The sequence below is a fragment of the Aptenodytes patagonicus genome, chromosome 2, assembly GCF_965638725.1.
Source record: "Aptenodytes patagonicus chromosome 2, bAptPat1.pri.cur, whole genome shotgun sequence".
Classification (NCBI taxonomy): Eukaryota; Metazoa; Chordata; class Aves; order Sphenisciformes; family Spheniscidae; genus Aptenodytes; species Aptenodytes patagonicus.
In genome coordinates this window covers 152,101,514-152,114,617 of record NC_134950.1, presented here as the reverse complement: position 1 = coordinate 152,114,617, position 13,104 = coordinate 152,101,514, and the positions used below count along the sequence as shown (strand labels likewise).

Genomic DNA, 13,104 nt, shown 5'->3' with positions numbered 1-13,104 from the left:
ATGTCCATGTCAAGAACTAATTGGGGGTGGGGGTGTTCATGGTTTTATGCAGTTATTTAGCATTCCCTACCATAAGATGCTACTCTCCTCTCATTTCTAGCTTTGATAGTATTCACTATGACTGGAAACAATACCCAACATTTCCTCCCTATCCTATGGGAATAAACACTTGAAGTTTATGAGGGGATTAAATGCATAATGGTGGTAGTAAATAGACTGAAACAAATATCCGAGCAGCAGATAAATCTGGATCCAGGGTTGAATTTGCTAGAAAACCTGATTTCATCCCACTGAAGATCTCCACGTGACCAAATGTCTGCAGCATTTTCAGAGCTGTAAAATGCCTCCATGGCTAGCTATAAACTCCTAGTGATATATTTATAGTTCATAGGAAAAAAAAAAAAAGTAAGCATAACTGGCTTGGCACAGATTTGAAGATTTTTATCTGAGAGATTTTAAGTGACTAGTGAGAGAGAACTGATTCTGTGTTCCAGTGGCGTATAATTTCTTTTTCCTCAAACTTCATACTAGACAGGAGTGACATAAGACACCGTTAGGAGAACCAATGAGATATGCTGGAGCACAAGTTTCCCTACACAGCAACAGTACCTGTTTCTTGTCTACCTCCTCTATCAATATCAAGTGACCAAAAGAGATTTGATATAGCTGCTGGCTGGCTAGACCTCAATCCAGAGAGCACTGGATAAAGCTCAAAGGCTTGAGGAAGCACCAAAAGTCTTAGCAGAGATTAACTCAATCCCTTGACTGAAGTAGAGCAGCTACTATTACCTACTTGGTCTCACAGGCTAGAAGCCTAGTTGGCAGAATGATTCCCTGTAGATGTTAAGGCTGAGGCCACTGCCAAGGTTCACATTGTATAACCTGTCTCTGGGATGATGGATGCCATGGTTCCTTTCAAATACAGCCTACCCGGAGCAGTTTCTCTTTTGTCACCTGAAGATGGGTCTAGTGCAACACACCATGTATGCTTCCAGGTAACAACAAAAAAAGTCAGATTTCCTCTGGTATTTACTCTATTGCTATTTACTTACCAAGTAATATCACAGAAATTAGTAGTTTCAAAGGGGAAGTCAAGGAGTGCTGCTGACCCACCGAGCTCGCTGACCCCGCTCCTTCTCCGAGCTGTCCCGTCCCAGCCGCTGAGCCAGCAGATGCCGGGCTGGGACACTGGCTCTTGGGGGGGACGTGCCTGACTGCTCCCAGGGATGGACAGCTTGGCCAGAGAAAACCTGGGTCAAACCAGCCTAAAGAAATCTGAGGTCAGCTGCACAGATAAATGCTGTAATCGCCTGGTGATTCTTACATGCAATCAAAGTGTATTTCAGGTACCTATTGCAACTTCAGGTGTGAGAATACAACTAATACCCAATGTGGTATACAACCTGCATCAGTTAAGTGGTGTTCTAGTCTAGTCATGCATCTCTGCCAAGTTTCTCAATTGAAATTACGGAGGCTTTTGTGATAGGTATATAAACCTAAGCGTTACTAAGCTTTTGGACTCCGGTTAATGCAGAACGTGTTGGCGGTGTTAGCCAGAGAAAGCTGATGTATGGGCAAACAAGCGCTAGTCAGTTCAGGAATCATATTGCCCCCTCACTTCCACACACCAAGCCCACCAAGGTTAAAGAAAAATGTTATCCTGTGTGTTAATTATCACTTAACTGATAATTTGAAGGACTCCTGGAAGCAAATACAGCAGGAAATTTGTTGTGACAATGCCATACAGGATAGAATGGTTAGAGAATTATTGCAGTCCTATCCAGTCATTTTAAGCAACATTTTGTTGTAAAAGATGACGTTCTTTTGGGGTTTTGTTGAAACAATTTCAGTGTGACAATAAAGTGTTTTGAAGAACATATGTACTAGGGTACCCCTTTGCAATAACATATTTGGTGAAGCTTTCCACGATAACTATTTCTGATTAAAAGATTCTTTAATTTACCTAACAGAGCCCAGATTTGTCCTATTTGTCCATTTTGCAACATGTTTGTCTCTGGCCAGAGCTATATAAAACTCTTCTACAAGGAGAGGAAACTGACCACACAAATGCTATCAAATTTATAATCAAATAACTGAATTTTTTACTGTTTGCTATCATTTCCAACAATTTCAGATGTTACAGGGCATCTTCAGGGCAACTGCTGTAAAATACTAGCTGAAAAATGGAAATCTACTAGGAATCACATTCACACAAATGTTTTACATGAATTATTGTGAGTATATACAAAAGGACAGCTACCTAACTGAGAAAACATCCATAAATATTTACTTTCTGATAAGTCAGATAAGCTGCATGCCAAAAAAAAATGAAATGGACATGAAGTTTTCAGATATCAGCAAAGCACGTGCTGTTAGTAACACTGCTTCTCATCTAAGTCCCAGTGGGATTACAGCTTTGCTGTGCTAAATGCTCTACAGTATAAAAGATAGTCATTTAGCCAAGGAAACTTCTTAATCACCACTTTTATGGGTATAAATCTAAAGTAAAAGATCTTATTCTACATGTATTCAACTTACCAGTTCAAGAAGGATGCAGGCCACATGCACAAACATTCCTTACCTAAAGCTAAAGATTTTTTTTCACCAGATACTAGACATGGTGGGAAATAAATGAAAAAGGCAATTACTTCCTAGCTCCTAATAGCAGACAGTTATTTTCTTTTTTAATCTACCAGTATTAGTCTCTTGTGTCTCCATTCTCAGATTAGCAAAAACGTAACATGTTGTGAGATAACACTGATTATTTATTTATTATTAAGAAATAATAAACACAAGGGCACTAAAGTTTCTAGAATCAGCAGTCACAATGCTGATCTATAAGCTGACATAACCATCTTTCAGAGCAGAACAAGTCCTTTCACAACTGCTTCATTTTGGGCACCACCCTTCCCTACAATTATACATAAGCAGCAAAACAGCTGTCAACTCCTGAACTCATGCAAATGTCTTATTTAATTACATTTTGGTTTACAGCATAATCAGTTTCCAAGGTTAAACTTGAACGAGCAAATAATTGACAATCAACAAAAACTAAAATGAAAAGGAATTTAAAGATTGCAGGTAGGGTTTGCAGGAGTAATAGGAATTGTGTCAGTAATTAACGAGACAATAATTTTGTCATCGCTCCTACCTTAAGCCACAAAACGCAAGGTCAGGCCCTGTGAGTAACCTAATCCAGTGGACCTAAAGTTTGGTAGGAAATCAAACAAGTCATATAAACACATTAGTTAATTGCTTAATTGCTTAGTCAAAGCTTGATCTTTAAGTCATATGGAAGACAGGCAATTTAGATATAAAATGTACTGTATTATTTATTTACAAAAGGAGTACATTTTGACCACAAGCTCTCTCTAAAAAAATATCAAAAGAAGCTCAGTTGGAGTTCCAAAGATCATGTTATTTCTAAAAGCAGCCATCTAAACTTGAGTACAGCATCAGCGATGGGAAGAAGTATTGCTCTTAGCCATATTAGGTTAAATGGACAGAGCTTACTAAGTTCCAAATCCCACCCAGAGATCTGAAACCATGGGGGTTTTTTGCCAGAAATGTTGATTAGTTGAATAGCTGAAAAATGAAGTTTTACGCTCAGCAAAAAATAGAAGTTATATGCAGGAAAAACACTGGATCCTTGTACCTGTGAAAATAATATGGTCTGGATAATGGAATTATGGATTAATTAAAAAAAAAAGGTATTTCAAGCGTTATTGGAGTCTCAAAAAGCTGCTAACGTGCTTTATGTGATTTTTAAAATTATGTTGGTCCTTGCAAACCATTTTGGTATTCAACCACACTTTAATTCATTGATATTTAGCAACAAAAGTTCACAGGCAAGAAAAATGCCACATCTTTGCCTGTGAAATTCTGTTTGGTTTTTTCTGAGATAGAGTGTTGCATCCCTTCTTTCATTTGCAGCCCCTCAGAAGCTTGGCAGGATAAGAACTTTGTAGCTAAACACCAATGAGCAGCAACAGTGAGCCTGATGCACACTGTTACTAGACCAGCAGCACAGGCCCACTGCCCATCACAGTGAGCCGGGATCTCCCTGTGCTTGGGATGTGGGTGAACATGGGAGACGATAGGATGGAAGACAACCTGGGCTCCTTCACAACCACCTCCGGGCTCCAGCTTTCCCCCCAGCTACCCTCCCCTCCTACAGTAGTCTTCTTCGCTGCAGACGCCACTCTTTACACAGCTTAACTGTGCTACGGTGCTGAAGGTTCAAACACTAGTAACCATGCCTTATAAGAATGACACACCAGTTTATTTTCTACAACTTCCATTAAAAACTGTAGGAAATAAAATAAGCATTAAAAGCATAATGGTTTAAAAATACACACTAAAAATGCTAAGATCACGCAGGAAAGATTTGTTCTATCTACTACAATTGCACACTCCCATTTTCTCCAGAGAAGCCTGATCTTATTCAGTAATTAGGACAAATGTATGAAGAGACAGAATAATAACCACTCGTGCAACAGAAACCTGGAACTTGTCAGGGTTTTAATTCTATAAATTTGCAGTCTGAATACCATAAATGGGTTTCCTTGTATAAAAACAATTTTAAATACTAAGTCCAGAAAAAAATGACTGATGTCCAATATATTACTGCATTGCTATGGCTTTCTACTCATTAATACTATAAACTTGCTTTTAAAAAAGACAGATTATAAATTAAAACTGAACAAGAAATATGAAAGCCACTTTTTTCCAATTAAAATGCACGTGTACGTGTTATAAATCAGCCTGTATATTACTAAAAATTTCAAAGTTTAAATTCATCTGTTTCTTTAAAATAAAGTCCTGATGGCTACAGAATTGCATTTGGCAGAACTGATGTTCTTTCAAATGGCTACTCACAACCTTTCTGCGTGCTGCATACTTTCATATAACCATGCCATTCTGAAATGGGACAATCTTTCCAACACCAAAACTGAGGTTTTTTTCATTTTGCACCATTTTGCACCAACATCCTAGGAGCACTTATCAATGCATATCAATAAACTGTTAAATATGTTTGAAAGAGTATAAGCAAAAAATAAGCAAAAAACAGTTAATGCCAGGTACTTGTCCCTGTTGTGAGACACTTGTCATTTTCTGCTTGGATTCAGAAGCCTTGTATGTGCACACTTACACACCACGAAACCAAAATTAGAATTTTAGCCTCAAAAATCTTGTCAACTAATTCCGACATAATAAAAGCAAAAGCAGACAAAAGAAACATTTGGATGCACGTGGTTTTGTACATGTACAAGGAGTACTGAAATACACTTTTATCTACAAGTGACATTAATGTAACAGATTTATCTTGCACACATGTAAAGTACCAGCCAAGTACAACAGGACAGATAGCTGACATTAGGCAAGTTTTATGCATCCTATGTAAGTTACTAAGCACAAAGAATCATCCACTGAACTTTCTGAAAAGAAAACCATTGACTGAGATGAAGGATACCACCACTTACACAAATATTCCCTTTCCCACTTGCCCACCACCCTTATTTTGGGATGCATCCATTGTACATACAAACCAATTCAGTTTGTGCTAGTTTTGGCTGTGATAGAGTTAATTTTCTTCACAGTAGCTCGTATGGGGCTGTGTTTTGGATTTGTGCTGGAAACAGGGTTGATAACACAGGGATGTTTTCGTTACTGCTGAGCAGTGCTTGCACAGAGTCAAGGCCTTTCCTGCTTCTCACCCCACCCCACCAGTGAGTAGGCTGGGGGTGCACAAGAAGTTGGGAGGGGACACAGCTGGGACAGCTGACCCCAACTGGCCAAAGGGATATTCCACACCATATGACGTCATGCTCAGCATATAAAGCTGGGGGAAGAAGAAGGAAGGGGGGGACGTTTGGAGTGATGGCGTTTGATTTCCCAAGTAACTGTTACGCGTGATGGAGCCCTGCTTTCCTGGAGATGGCTGAACACCTGCCTGCCCATGGGAAGCAGTGAATGAATTTCTTGTTTTGCTTTGCTTGCGTGTGTGGCTTTTGCTTTACTTATTAAACTGTCTTCATCTCAACCCACGAGTTTTCTCACTTTTACTCTTCTGATTCTCTCCCCATCCCACCAGGGGGGAGTGAGCGAGCGGCTGGGTGGTGCTTAGTTGTCAGCTGGGGTTAAACCACAACACAGCTCTTGCAAACCTTGCTTTATGTAAGAGGCTGTTCAATACACATGAAAATTCTAACATATCCATTGCACGTTTAGTGACAGAATGACATAGTCTTGGCAACCTAAGAAACTCCTGAAATGAAGTATCTGACACATCAGCTAATTCACAATTCTATCATAAAATACAAGCGAAGATGGCATCGCAAAGTTTTATGTCAATGAGGAGTCTGCAGGAGCAGACTCTAGTTCCCATTTGCTCAGTTTAGAATTAAAACATTTTCTACCTGACTTAAAGGACCACAAAACCGAATACTGAAAATCAAGCTCTCCTTCTCTTGTTGTCAATAATAAAGAGCTGTTGTCCAACGTCCCCAGACAGGTCTAAGGATTAGCTGGGTTATGCAAGTGATTAGCCAAGGTTAAAATAATCAGGTACTGAAATTATGAGCAAGGACAACATTTGTCCTTCCCTCGTCACTGGAATTGTTGAACAGGGGACAGTAAGGGAAAACTTGCATCTACTTGTGCTTTTGCTGGGGGCAAGCGACAATGTTACAAGCACTTTTGTAAAGCTTTGTCCTTATTAGGATCACTGCCTCAATAAAACTACTCCATAAAACTGCCTCTACTACTACCCAGGCAAGGCACCACTAGTTTGCATCTAAACTCAGTGTCTCAGCTGAACTTTAAACACCAGAGCTATAAAAAAAAAGTTTTCACTTTCCATGTGCCTGAAATGTCTGACATGCCATTTTTGTAATTTCCTTTTAGAACAGACACAGTATGTAATGCAAGCTGCAAAAAGTGCCTTGTTACATGCTTCAGCAATACAGCCTCAATGTCTTTGCAAACTAGTTCAACAAGTAACCTAGTTTTTTCAAATCCCTTAAAGTTATCTGCATGCCCCTGTGACTCATGCAGTAGCATCAAAATTGCCAAGGAACCCTGTGGGAACTTATCCCAGGGTTCTGCGCTCTTCATTTTTAACACTACTTTTTTGTTGATATTTTGATATAAATTAAATAGTGAACACAGAGTGAACACTATGCAATATCGATCCTTCTTTGCTTAGCTTACTCTGAGTGTTTCTAAGGTTTGTGCCACAAACACAGAATTTGTAATCACAATTCATGAGATAGCTGAAAATGGTAAAAGACCTAAAAGAAATGTTTTTTAAAAAAGTTTGAGATATTGACAACTTTGAATGAATTTATTATATCCAACCCAAAACCTAAGCAGTCTCGATACAAAGTTTTTAATCAGTCAAGCACATCACTGATACTTAGTGATGCTGTATTAGTATTTTTGTGCTTACAGCCACCTGAGTAGCCATTTTCCTCATTAACTATCTCTGCTCCTCATGAACACATCCATGGCTGCATCTTTGCCTTGCTCCCACCTCAGAACTCAGCTTTCCAGAGATTCAGTGAAGTTAAGCAATAGTGGACTAGCAAGACTGGTTTTTTCCACCATTATTTGACCTTTAAAGAAAAAGCATGATTGTATGTGAAGAAAATGGGGAAAAATATAGTCTGCATTTACCAGTATTTTGGAAATAACTTAATAATTTATTTAAATCTACTCTTTGAGTGACATAAAACAGTACCAAATATACAGTCAATCCTGCAGCTCTTTAACACAAGTGTGCTCAATTAAGACTTCTGCATTTCAGCTATTTAGTTCATTCTTAATCCTAATTTTAACCCAGTACCCTTCTGTCATTTAAGAATGGCCTTCTAGTATTTTTAGAGATCGGGGGTAGATTTGTAAATGCATGCACACACACAGAGAGTACTATTTAACAACTTGCAAGGCATTTCCATCTTGTAAGGGGAGCAAAATGCTGTATTTCCTTATGACATTATCTCTATTCAAGTAACAAGAAGGTTGCCGAGGTATCACTGGTGACAGGGCAAATCTGAAACAACTTCGGGACTGGCTGCAGACTGGATATTCCCAATCACTGAAGTCCAAGCCCAAGTGTGCACGGCCCAGCAGGGAGCTGGTTCATCACAACTGCTGGTACTACTAGCCCAGGTACTATGCTTGGGAACCCCTCTTCTAAGGCGTATTTATATACAAAAATGTTTCTCATTGGCAAAGATATATGCTAAGATCTCTTACAGTTACAAAAGAATTATAGATATCGAATCATCTTTAAATGCTTGCATTTCTTTCACATATTCACAGACACCAGAATTATCAGTGGTTCACATTTATAAAGTACCATGCCCCTTCTTCCCACCTCTTAATTGGGGAAACTAAGGCAGAGATGCTAAATAAAGTGTCTTGGGAACCCCCCACTTGCAGTTCTTCACCACACCAGGAATGCAAAGGGTGGAAAAAAAAGAGCACAAGTAAAATTATATTCTTTATTCATTCCATTTTAGCTGTGAATATTCCTATTATACAAATACAGTATAAATTCCAAAATCACAATATATTACAAAATAAAAAAGTACAAACTGCATTACTTAATAAATATATCTAACAAGTTAATCAGAAAGTAGAAGAGACAGAATTCAAATTGGAAACACTTAAATGTTTGACCCAGCAAACCATACAAACCTCAAATTTAAATACTTTTTTTCTTTTAAACCATAAAGTAGAATACCATTCCTGATTTCTTGATTAGAAAGTAACATCCAGTGAATAAAATGTTGTGATCAGATAATGATTTGTTGGTGCAACACCAGTGCCAAAAAAGAAGCAAGGCTTATACAAAAGACACCATAACCCCAGAAACAAGAACACAAACACCGAGGTGCAGCCAAGGCAATTATTGCCAAAGCAGGAGACTATTACCTAGTCACAACATTCTATTGCAAGTTAATGTTCTGTTATTACAGATAAATAATATAAATGGAGCAGAGGGCAAGCCAACCAGGCAACAAGAGGCCAGTTCACTCAAAACAGTAATTAAATACAGAAGAGTCAATTGCTCCCTGTACTGTTCACGTGTAGCTGCATTCCAACTGGCTCAAAGGACCTGTTCCGTGCTCCAGGCAGAGAAAGCAACTGTTCCGAAAAGCAGTCTGTTCATACTTTGCTGCACTTTTACAAAAAACATTGTTTTAGTTTTGCAAGAAAATACCCACAATGCTTTCATCAATTACGGGGGGTCAGTTTGACATCAACTTCATTTGGTAAAAATATAAGGTTTATGGGTAAAAAACACAGCAAAAAAATAGCTGTTACATCATAAGCCTTATTTACAAAAACTGTTTACAAACATTTTTGGCTGTACAGCTGAAAGCCAGATACTAATGTAAGATGTAGAAGATGGAGGTAACAGTTTAAAAATATTGTGCAAAAAATACATTCTTATAGAAAATAGACAGACAGTGGGGAGGGGAGACACAAACATACACGGAGAATCTGCTTGCAAATAATCCGAGGCTAAGTTTTTACAACAGAATATTACAAACACGTTTGTATTTATCCCCCACAATCTACAGTCCTTCTCAGTCTGGGGTGCTGCTGCTTCATTAAGGATTAAGGCATCACCATCACAGCCAGCACACCTTCTGTCTGTCTCAGTCCCTGCAGCAAAGCTCCCAGCCTGGGGCCCAGGTGGTCTCAAGAGCAGGCATTCTGCTCAATGTACATCTTGGACAAGGACACTGCCATGGACTTGGCCAGCTCCTCATCCCGTCTGCGCTGTACCTGAGTCTGTCTGCACCACGCCTCGTACTCTGGGTTGGGGCACACGCGGTCCAGCACAGCATCGTAGTGCCCATTGCTAAGCCAGCTCAGCCAGATACTGGGCCGTGTCGGGTCCTCGGGCCCCAGGTAGTGAACCATGGTGGAAACGGTGGGGCTCTCGGGCCGGCCGCCCGTGGTGAGGTGGATGTTCACGTTCAGCATCTGCCCCATGGCCAGCAGCTCCGGGTAGCCGGCCCAGGCCCCGTCCTGGGCGGCGCCGATGAGGAACTCTCCCACGTCGCCCTCGATGATAGGGTTGAAGTGGTCCAGGTGGTCGGCGATGTAGTGCACGGTCTGCTCGCGCAGCTCGCTGTGCAGCCGCTGGTCCCCGTACACCGCCTTGCAGACGGCGCGGTAGAGGCAGTTCCCGTCGGGGATGATGTGGAAGCGGAACCGGCCCTTCTGCCGCAGGTACTTGTCCTGCTTCTCCACCTCGGCCAGGTACAGCGCCAGCTTCTCGCTGCGCTCCGGCCTGCCGCCTGGCCCCCTGCGCACATCGGGACCCCCTCCGTCCTCCTCCTCCTCTGCGAGCGAGGGGCCGGCGGCGGGCTGCGCCTGGCTGCCGCTCCGCTCCGCGGGGCGACAGCCGGGGACCAGCCCGGGCTGGGCGCCGGCGGCCGCCGCCTGCAGCGCCTGGCAGTGCTCGCTGAGGCGCAGGCTGCGGTTGCTGGGCTCCTCGGCGGGCGGCGGCAGGGCGGCGGCCTCGCCGTCCCCGCCGCCCTGCCGCATGCTCTCCAGGATGCCCTCCAGCCAGGCGCGGCTGCGCGGCGAGGCCGGTACCAGCTCGCCGGGGGCCTCGGCTCGCTGCACGATGCGGATGGGCACGATCCGCTCCAGCGGCCTGCGGCGGCTGACGGTGACCTGCGCGCAGGAGCTGTACGGCGGGCCGCCCGCCGGCCGGCTGCCGGGGCCCGCCGCGGGGCCGCTCGGCATCACCTCCAGGCAGGAGGAGAAGGCGGGCATGGCGGCGGCGGCGATGCTGCTGCTGCTGCTCCCCCCCCCGGGAACGAAGCCGTCCTTGGCGGGGCTCTCGGCGGACGGGCTCGGGCCCGCGGCGTCGGCGGCGCTGGCTGCCTCCGCGGAGGGGGATCCCGGCGACAAGGAGACCTTGAAGACACCGGCGGCGCTCGGCGGTGCCGCGGCGGCCGTCCCGCCCGCCGGGTAGTGGGTGATCACGGAGCTGTAGAGCTGCATCCTCGGCTCCCCGCGGGCGGCGCTTTATAGGCGGAGCCGGGGCGGGGAGCGGCGGCGGGGGCCGCGCTGGGGCTGCCGGAGAGGATGAGCCGCCCGGGTAAAAATAAACAAGGGCATCACCGCCGCGCCGCGCCGCGCCGCCCCGCCCCTGCGCGCCCCGCTGCCGGCTGGGCCCCGCGGCGGCGGCAATCCCGACTGCGCCACCAGCGCCGCGCGGCCCCGCGCTCAGGCCCTTCTGGAAGCTGCTGGAGGCCGGGCCCGGGGGCGGGGCCGCGCCCGTGTTTACCTCAGGGCCAAGGCACGTTGGAATGCGCGGGGGGGCGGGGCCGAGGTGCGTGACCTCACCCAGCGCCGGCCCGCCCCCTGGCGGAAGGGGACGCGGCGCGGGGCGGGGACGCAGCAGGGGCGGGACAGGGCCGTTCGCCCGCAGCGGCGCCGGGCCTGAGGGGAGGTCCCCTCCCCTGTCCGCCGGGGAGGGGCGAGCGGTGTGTGGTGGACCTGGCCTTGTCTGGCCTGGCCTGGCCTGGCCTGCCTGGCCGGGGCTGGGCTGGGCGCTCGCGTGTGGGGCCGGCTTCCCTGGTCTGCTTCAGCCCCGCCGCCTGGGAGCCGGTGCCGGGGAAGCCGCGCTCCGAAACCCGGCCTCTGGCGGGGTCGTGCGCGCCGGCCGCTGCCGGAGGGAGGCGCGGGAAGGCTGATGGAAGCAGGTGCCTCGGTGTGAGGAGTGTTTGGGGAGAAACGCCTGCTCTCCCGCCTGCCACGCCGGGCGGCGTGCGAACTGTGAAATCGTTCGGTAACGGGAAGCGTTGAGGAAACTTCAACGAGGGGAACACTGCATTGGGTGTTCTCGGGGGCCGACCTGGAAAATGCCGCAGAAGGTAGCGAAAGCAATTTCTCATGAAACAATTTGTCAGCCAAGCAGCTTGATTTTTAGGCTTGATCATCAAGTATAAATTATTGGAGATGTTCTACCTACAGTTGACTGATAACAGTTGTTGTATCCGTGTTATTGTTGAAAAGGAACGATGCTTCTGCCTACGTATAATCAGTGTCATGATTCATAATTTGCAGCCGGGGTAGGAATAATATTCATTCATTAGTTTTCTGACAGCCACTGGCACAAGCTGCTGTTTGTCCACCTGTATTCCTACTTCGGAAAATGTAGTGCATGCATACATGAAAAGTGTGATATAAATCATCACTTAATAACAGGAGAGACCAGATTTAAAATACAGGTCTCGAAGATCATTGATGATTGGTTTATTAGTGCCTGTAGTTCTTAAAGTTAAGCCATGTCTTTTAGCCTTAGCTGTGATATAAATAAAGTCATATCTAACCCTTTGTCCATGAACGATGACGTTACCTGTACACACTGGATTTGATTATGTTCTGACAGGCATGCTGACCAAGAAACACCAGTTTACACTATGATCGAATTTAACACATTTATTTATTCCTACCGAAATGGAAAAAAAAGGTACTGATATATGTAATTTCAAAGTTACCTTTAAAAAAATTCCTGGATTCCATCCCATAGTCTCAAATATCTTCGGAAAAGTCTTAGTAATCCAAGCAGACTGCAGAACTTTAAAAAAACAACCAAACAAAAAAACCCTCTATTTGGATATTCTGAAAAATTTCTTTTCCGTGTTCCATTTACGCTAATTAAAAACACATAACTAAGAGATCGTGTGCAACAGACTGCAACATCAAAAATAATTGTTTCTTTGGAGCCTTGGTTGTCTTTTGGATCCATGTCCAGGGAGCTACTTCCTGTCTTCAATCTCTGAAGCTGATTACAGAGCCACCAGCAACACAATATGGAATTTCATTCTCTTTATACAGAAAATGTGTTCTGATCTCCTTGGCTAACTTGCATGTTGAAGCAAAAATGCTGAAATCCTTGATGCTAAAAACTGTGGATATTTAAGGGAACAGTTTTCACATCCACCTTATTTTTTTGTTTTGGATAAAATACGGCAGCTAATTCCATGCATTATTGAGAACCTCTTAATAAAATTTACAGAGTCTATATTTCCAAAATTATTGCCTCCAAAGTTGAAATGCAAGAGG

The 13,104-nt window shown here is 44.3% G+C and overlaps 1 protein-coding gene across 1 annotated transcript; it reads right to left on the bottom strand.

Annotated features, from left to right (window-relative positions):
* Window positions 1-8,493: 8,493 nt before the first annotated feature.
* OTUD1 (OTU deubiquitinase 1) lies at window positions 8,494-11,119 on the bottom strand. Its single transcript, XM_076331691.1, has one exon. It carries the CDS (start codon window positions 11,032-11,034, stop codon window positions 9,715-9,717), a length of 1,320 nt encoding a protein of 439 aa, XP_076187806.1. The 5' UTR covers window positions 11,035-11,119; the 3' UTR covers window positions 8,494-9,714.
* Between the last annotated feature and the right edge of the window lie 1,985 nt (window positions 11,120-13,104).

What these genes read in the sequence shown, in the direction of transcription:
- OTUD1 (XM_076331691.1), bottom strand. Translation starts at nt 11,034, where the DNA reads ATGCAGCTCTACAGCTCCGTGATCACCCACTACCCGGCGGGCGGGACG.